General features: G+C 43.5%; 2 protein-coding genes across 4 annotated transcripts in view; both read left to right on the plus strand.

Moving 5' to 3' along the window:
• The window catches only part of nap1l1 (nucleosome assembly protein 1-like 1), a 24,333-nt gene extending 22,484 nt beyond the window's left edge, over positions 1-1,849 (plus strand). For all 3 annotated transcript variants that reach the window (XM_031876867.1, XM_031876865.1, XM_031876866.1), the window contains one exon: positions 36-1,849. Coding sequence is in view for 2 of the 3 variants with exons in the window: in XM_031876865.1 (XP_031732725.1) it covers positions 36-74 (39 nt within the window). In the remaining variant the exon portion in view is untranslated. The remainder of the gene's footprint in view (positions 1-35) is intronic.
• Positions 1,850-2,895: 1,046 nt separating this feature from the next.
• Positions 2,896-6,816, plus strand: phlda1 (pleckstrin homology-like domain, family A, member 1). The gene has a single exon (XM_031876868.1). It carries the CDS (start codon positions 3,252-3,254, stop codon positions 3,711-3,713), a length of 462 nt encoding a protein of 153 aa, XP_031732728.1. The 5' UTR covers positions 2,896-3,251; the 3' UTR covers positions 3,714-6,816.
• Positions 6,817-8,060: the final 1,244 nt, after the last annotated feature.

Raw genomic sequence — 8,060 nt, forward strand, 5'->3', positions numbered from 1 at the left:
AATTTCCCCCCCCCCTTCCCTGTGATTGCTTACAGAAGGATGCAGTCCCCCCAGCTGAGTGCAAGCAGCAGTGAGGCCTGGCTGCCTTTTGAGGAACAACTGCACTGTAACGGCTTCTCAAATTAAAAGTAAAAAAAAAAAAACTGATCTAATAAAAAAGAAATAGTTACTTACCGCCTTATAATGTTTTGTATTTTTCTTGGTAGAGAATTTGAAGAAGAAAAAAAGTTTCAAGATTTTTGTTACGAAAACTCATGGTATAATACTGGGAGCTCAGCGTGGCTCGATATACATAGTATTTTACTAGACCTGTTTTTTTTTTTCCTTCTCTTCCTCCTCTGTACAATAGATAGAATACAGGAAAAAATATCTCCCTCGAAAAGCATGAACTTGTTTCTTCACTGCTAAAACTAGTTTGGGTTCTCGTGAAGTCTTTTGTTGTATTTGCTCTTAGACAACAGCTGTGGTTTAGACTGCATCGCGGCAACGTCAATTTATCAAACACCCCCCTCACCCTTCCCCCTACCAAAGTTCCAGGTTGGTCAATTCCGGTTGTCCCAGGGGAATGTTTTTTTTTTTTTTTTCCATTCTTAGCGGGGCCGAAGCACTGTAGCATTTCCATCTCTAGTGACGGAGGATAGGTGGGTGTCTATTCCCGTTTATCTAATCTCACTGAGCATGGGATCCGGAGTCGCTGATTTCTAAGCCACTTCCTGTGCCACTCGTGCTCGACTATTTTCCACTCTCCATACATTCCAGTAAGCAGACTGGCCGGCGCCATCAGTGAACCTCTTTCCAAAGGGGAGTCCAAAAATTAAGTTCATTCTGACCTCTTTGTCCCATCGTAGGTCACTCCCAGGGCATGGCGCAACCTGTTCGAGTCTCTTAACATTCCAGAGAATTCTTAAGATGAGGAAGAGGCTGAAACGGTTTGGTGGGATGACCCGGCCCCAATAACCCAGTGCTTCAGGCTCCCCATATGCTCGCAGTGGCGTTGCTGTCTTTTCTATAGCACTTTGTACTAGTGTGTGGTGTACCGGTGGCGTCCCATCATTGGTTAGCTGTCTAAGTACTTCTTGTAAGCAGCACTTTGTTTGACACCCGCCCCCTGCCTAAACGGCCCGCCCTGTGGAGAGTTCAACTCGTGCCGTCTAGTTTTTATATGCTTGGCGTTTCTTACCAGGGCAGGCACACTTGGCGTGTTTAGAGAGGCTCCGTAGGAACCGGGTTGGGCAGATGTAGCGCGAAGGGCAAAAAGGAAAGTCCAAATCAGGTTTTCAAGTGTCTGTAGACATGTCGGGTTCACCAAAACCCCCTTTTTTCCTCATCCGGTTATCACATTTACCTCACCAATTCGTGACCGGTCAGGTGACTCCCTCAGCCCAGCCCCTGAGGTCCTGGTTCATTTTAATCACTGTGAAAGAAAGAAGGGGGGTGGGGGGAGAGTGTGATATGGCCATCCTATTGTCCAATGACCCACCACCCTACCCCAAACTCCTCGCTTTGTTACCCAGAAGGCCACAGGAAAGTGTCAGAGCAATACTTAATAGCCAGGTAGGGGGATCGAGAAGAAACCGTAGCCCCCACTCCATTCTCAATGCCTTTTTATTTGAGTTGTGAAAACAGCCAAGCGTCGCTGGTTTTGGGCAGCATTGTGTCCACTGGAGAGCCAGGGTACCTCTCATTCTGCAGGGAGTATTCAGATCATGTTCATTGGAAAAAGGGATGTGAAGGGGTTTCTGTAGGGTCCCTCTGAGCAGCTGTTGTCAAGGCAAAAATGCTATGCTACAAAAATACTAATGTACTCAATAACTACGTGTATGTTCATGAATAAATTGGTTAAACATGAGTGATGTGGTCGACTCATTTTGTTGCGTTAATTGTAGTCTTTGGAATATAAATAAGAAAAAAAGGCCAATCACACCTACTGATACAGACACCACCAAGAGTTGTTTTTCTTGGTATTATAATTGTAAACATTTGTTCTTCCAAAATATTTCTACAAATTTAACAAAGCCACTACAAGCTGCTCCTCGGCCCGGTAGTTTGAGCAAATGATTGTACGTGCTACCTTGTGCCAGAAGAGGGCGCCATCGCTTTGGGAAGGTGCTTGCTGACCATGGGGAATATGGTTTGTAATGAAATAAAAGAATGAACAGCCACTGACATCAAGAGAGCAATTAGATGACTATCCTAAACGGTGATACAAATCTATATTTGAATGTCTTCAACACTGTTTCATTTCAGATGGTATTCACACCAAAGTATCAGCTGGTTTGACTGATAAAAGTTCTCTAACAATAGTACAAACTAGGCTGTGTATATGCAGGATGTAGTCAAAGTAGAACACTAGATACTGTATTGTGTAATCTGATACCAGTGGTAGAATTATTCAGATCTTTTACAATTTTACTTCAATGTAAAAGACTTGATCACAAGAACAGAAATGTTTACATATATTGTAAACACAAAGTTTAGATTGGCCCCTTCCAGTGCTGTATTAAGTAAATAAGACAATTCTACAGATTAACATATAAACATCATATTGTAGCATATGATGGTTAGTTGGGATCATTTCCGCTACTCTGTTGCGTTATGTATATTTGTCTTCTATAAACATGTATAGTGTCCTGCCTGCCAAGTAGCAACTACAGCTGGGAAGCATAAAGTACACAATTTCGTCTACATTTGTTTCCTACGTTTTTGGAAGGTGACTATAAGGAATTATGAGTTTTTTTTTCCCTCATGCCTTTGATCATTTTGGGACCCCTCGGATTTATTTTAAGAGCTTCCTTTGGGGTCTCGAACATCAGGTTGGGAACCACTAGGATGTACATTAAGTAGTATCCAATGGAAGAAACTCACGTGTAGTACCTCAACAATTGTACTCGTGTAAATGTGAACGCCACATAAACCTTCTAAACTAACTACTTGCAGGTTAATTTATCATCTGAACTGCTTCTTTGTGTATTGGGCAAGATATTCCCCCTATATCTCAAAAATTACAAATCCTTATTGGGCCGTTTTCAGAGTCGGGAGGCTGGGTGCCACTGAGGGGGGCGGTGCACCTCTCCAGCAGAGCCCTCCCGCCCCTCACACACTGTGACCAGCAGCCAGACAGACAGACTCGCTCCCACTACAACCGAACGCTGCTCATCTCATGCCTCCGCTTGCTTTGGGATAGCCGTTCATCTGTCCGTCCGTCCGCCACAGCACCCGGGGAGGTGGAAGCCTGAAGCGTCCGGGCGAAGATGCTGGAAAACGGGAGGAAGGTGTTCAAGGAGGGTCTGCTGGAGAAGCGGAGCGACGGGCTGCTGCAGCTCTGGAAGAAGAAGCACTGCGTCCTGACCGAGGACGGCGTGCTGCTGCTGCCGCCGAAGCAGCACGACCAGCCGCAGCACCACCATCCGCACCACGGTGTCGGGGACGTGGGCAAAGTCAAGGAGCTGCACTTCGCCAACATGAAGACGGTGGACTGCGTGGAGCGCAAGGGCAAGTACATCTACTTCACAGTAGTCATGGCGGAGGGCAAGGAGATCGACTTCAGGTGCCCGCAGGACGAGGGCTGGAACGCGGAGATCACTTTGCAGATGGTCCAGTACAAGAACCGGCAGGCGATCCTCGCCGTCAAGTCCACCCGGCAGAAGCAGCAGCTGCTCGTCGTGCAGATGCCCGGTCAGAAGACTGTCCGCAGCTCGCCAAACGTGGCGTGACCTGCGGCGAATCCCGCGGACATTGGTGCACTAATAACTGGCAGACAGAAAGCGAAATTGAGGGGAGGGGGGCTCCCCAGGTCCGGAGAACACCTGGGGATCCCCTTACAAATGAAGGACCTGTGTTTTTTTGTTTTTCCCTCTGGATATATGTGCTGAGAACGAGGACGTCTGTTTTCATCATAGGCTACATTCTTCCCTCACAGATCAAACCCTGAGCAAATAAGCTGGCAGAGGAGAACGAAATCGTACAAAATGTGGATTTACTTTGGCGTAAAGAAAAGTTTGTGTGCCTCTGCTGTAGGCCTGCCCCCATGTCCCCCTCATGGAGGTGAAATGTGGTGGATATCCATTCCCAGGCAGGTTTGATCTTCAATGCAACAAGGTCTTCCCCTTATCCATACCATATGGCTTTACGCGCGGAGATAAATCGATTACGCACGTTGCATAACTGTTGACACCAACACTGGAAAGAGGAATATATCTTTATACAAAGCATTTCAAATTTGATTTACACGAGGGAATCAATATTTGAGCATGTTAAAGTCCGCGGTTTTAAAGTTGAGCTATTGAAAACTCCAAATGATGCGTAAACCTGCGCGTCTGTACGCATCATTTGGCACAAATCAAAAGCGGTCAGGTGAATCCCGACGTTTTTAAGTTTATGCACATGCATATACTACCAAATTTACACTCTAACACAGTCATCAATATGTGCCACACCAGAAACATGTGTATGAAGCTTACAGTTCATCTACACACTGCATGAGCTGCTTTGTGCCCATGCAAGTGGCTCCTTGTGGCACATGGGGATTTCTTGACACACTGAGGTTTCATTCCGGCAAAACATTAATGGACCGAACACTCTGAAACAGTGTGGTCACATGTTATTATTCTGTCATTGTGATAAAATGGTGGAAACACTGGTGCTGCCAAGGCTTTAATTTAAAGGGAGACACTGTAAGTGTAACTGATTTTTACTTTGTTCAAAAGTTACTGTTCTCCACGTTCTCTCACATGCATATTTATCTTATGTAAGAAAGAAAAGTATCCTCAGCTAAAACCTTCACATAAAGAAAGGGGGGGAAACAATTTTTTTTCATTTTGTCGGTATGAGCTTGATGCTGACCGTTGCAATGAAATGAGCAGCTTGAGGTCCTGTTATATTGAGTCCATGTTTCCAGTGACTTTAGACTTGCCTCCTGCGTCGGGCCCCATCAGTCTGCAGTCTGTCTAATTGATTGCATCCGCAGGTTAATTGGACACTTGGCTGGAGGATGAATATTGATGAGGTTATCTCTCTGCCGCTTCGCCACACACCACCACTCTCCAGGAGAACCCCTCTTCCACGCGGTGGTGTCCACATACAAGCGTCCCCTTTTCAATACTGAGACTTATTTCACAAAAGACTGATGGACAGAAAGCACGTGAGAACACAACTGTACTCTACCGTCACGATGGCTTTATCCCTTATTTATTAGATGTATATATATTTTCTATTAAAGTTATGTTTGTTGATGAATGTTCAGTGTGTTTGTTGCTGGAGTGGAACAATAACTACTCGCTCAGCAGTTCCTAGTCCACATGTCACACACAAAGTCCATTGGGAATAAGCTTACATATCGTTATTTTAGGGTGGTTCCTGTAAGTTAGTCAGATCAACTTATTACTGGTATAATGTGTCATGGATCATGTTTTTGTTTTTCAACTGAACCAAAGAGTCATTTCATTGTTTTTCGCTCTTGTGCAGCTCAGAATATACGAAATATTACAGATATGAGATAACTGCATGATTGCTTGATTTATTAATAACCACAGTACATGTTAGTATTTTCATTGTGTACATCCATCATTTTCCAGCATTCATAGATAACTAAGCTATATCTTGATTTCTTGTGAGTCTTAAATCTTAGTAAGATAGCCTACCAGATAATTACCCTCCATTTGTTTTCAGTTGTTACAGAGAGGAGCTTAGTTTTTATAGGGAGTAAGTAACATGCACAGTTGGGTTTTTGTTGTATTGAGTGCTCTAAAGTTAATTTCATTGGTTGCATTAAATCTTAGTGGGTGGGGACCAATAACCACTGTTTTCTGGCTTTATACTGTGGTTTGAAACCAAAAGATGGAGGAAACCAATAGGCCCAGCCTAGTACTTGTGATTGATAACCAACAACAAAGAGGAAAACTACCATGGCATTTTTTAATGTGGAAATTCAGAGATATTTCTTCTGTTTTTAAACTTTTTAGTCAAAACAGGAGAAGCTAAGGTAGCTTGTTAGCTGTGTTGCTCCATCGAAAGAGAAGTCTGAGTATAACTGCTTCACAAAAGAGACAGTTAAAAGACAGGAGTCAATGATACAAATAGGTTTCTTGAATAATCTGCGTCAATGGCTTGCTTATTGTGAGTTAGCTACGGTTCAAACAAGCTTGCTTACTGTAAGTTAGCTTCTGTGCTAGCCATAGACCGTATGGTGCCAACTAGCTTGCGTTCTGTTAGTTAACAGAACTAACTAGCCTAACTCCCACTGCGCTTCTTGGCCCTCCCCCACCCACTAACATCCAATCAGAATATTTCTGTCTCTTGCAGCTCTTCCTCTGACAGTTCATCAAACTATATCTCTAATCTGCAACTATCATACTGGAAGTTATGAAATGCTTTTTTTTTTTCAGGAGAAAATGAACAAGATTAATAATGTGACTGTTGTCAAAGTGATGGTGGTGATATACAGGGCAACGTTGAGTGGAATGGGACGGGCAACGGCTTCCACTGTTGTTTTTTTAAATGACTGTGGGATGTCGTTCTGTCAGGAAACATTATCTCACTGTGGCTCATGTCGTTTCCTGTTTGCTGGAAAGTGTTTCCCACTGCTTCCCCACTCTTGACAGTGTACCACAGCCAAACCAATACATGCCTTGGTGTTGTCATCTCCCACACAGGGTAATAGCTGTGCCCTTTATCTAATGTGATTGGTGTGATGCTTCTCCGACATGCCTTCCTGTTGCCATCATTACACACACAGTTATAGCTGTGCAATTTCCTATTTCAACATGAGATCTATTTTCATACCTCGAAAATACACATTCCATTAAAAGAAAACAAAATAAAAACAGTGTCTCGAGTGGTTTCTTTCTGTCTCCTGTACAACAGCATATGCGTGTCACAGCCCTGCGATTCAGCGTGGTCATTGAAGCGACCTGTTTAAGTAGCTGCTGCCCTGTCGGTCTCCAGCCTTTCATGCTTTACAGCCGCTGAACCTCTCACCCCCTGCTTCCTGGTCTAAATGTAGAAGCCATGTAGAGAATTAGGTTTCACTGCCAGTTGTTGCCGCTCAGATGCACTGCCAGCGCGTAATGTCAAAAGCACACGTGGCCCCGGCTACTCTCTCGTCTTAACGCTGAGCTAATTCAATTAAACGCAGTCCACAGGATGGCATCCTGTCTGAAACATGGAGGGCTCGCTGCTGCCAGAGAGGAGCGTCGCTGTAAGGAAGCAGCATGTCGCTCTAAATATTGAAGTCTGGGCCTTAGAGTCACCTGCGATCCTAATCTTTCAACACTGCATTTAAAAATGTAAAATAGTCACACTGGTGCAATCAGGATCCAGGATGGAAATGCATTTATATTTTTGACATTCTGCTGTCAATCTATTGTAGATTGACAGCAGAAATATTAGGTCACTTTTGTTGAGGAGCTGCTGCTGAGACCAGATGTGGCAATTACATGAGCAAATAGACTGTAAAGCAATATTCTCAAGCCCCAATAAACCCTTATTAATGGGTCGATAAACGCTGAATAATTTACAAACTCTTTTATAACAAGTTTCATGTAATTCTTTGCAGAATGTATATGAAAAATCAAGATGTTTAGTTACGGAAGTACACTTTCAGTGAATTAATTAAAATTAAGCTTAATGTGCACTTTGTCTACAAGCTTGCACACAATTTATCATATATGAAGAGTAAAGTTTCCAATAATAGATTCATGGTGACTGCATTTTTCTCTTGTATTTGAATAGTGCACTTCTTTACAGGAGATACATGTGGACATAAACAACTGCTCCTAATGTTAACATAAATGTCTCGTTTCCTGATAATTACTACCAAATATCAGTACTTTATGGAAACATAATGGAACAGTGAATGATAAATGAAATAGATATTGTCTGTGGGGGCGGTACTGTTCTCAAATGAACCCACAAAAGGGGACAAAAGCTGAGTAAGGACATGATAAATTTGTCTTGTTGACGTCCCTCCAACACGGCGGTGTGTCCCCTTGAAATGGCCAGCGGCAGCTGTTCTTCAAACATGTAAGTTGACTGCCAACTTATTCCTCACCATCACATCTCTC

The sequence above is a fragment of the Anarrhichthys ocellatus genome, unplaced genomic scaffold (assembly GCF_004355925.1).
Source record: "Anarrhichthys ocellatus isolate YVR2014 unplaced genomic scaffold, GSC_Weel_1.0 scaffold118, whole genome shotgun sequence".
Taxonomy (NCBI): domain Eukaryota; kingdom Metazoa; phylum Chordata; class Actinopteri; order Perciformes; family Anarhichadidae; genus Anarrhichthys; species Anarrhichthys ocellatus.

Excerpts from the sequence above, each read along its gene's own strand:
- phlda1 (XM_031876868.1), top strand. The coding sequence starts at position 3,252 with ATGCTGGAAAACGGGAGGAAGGTGTTCAAGGAGGGTCTGCTGGAGAAG.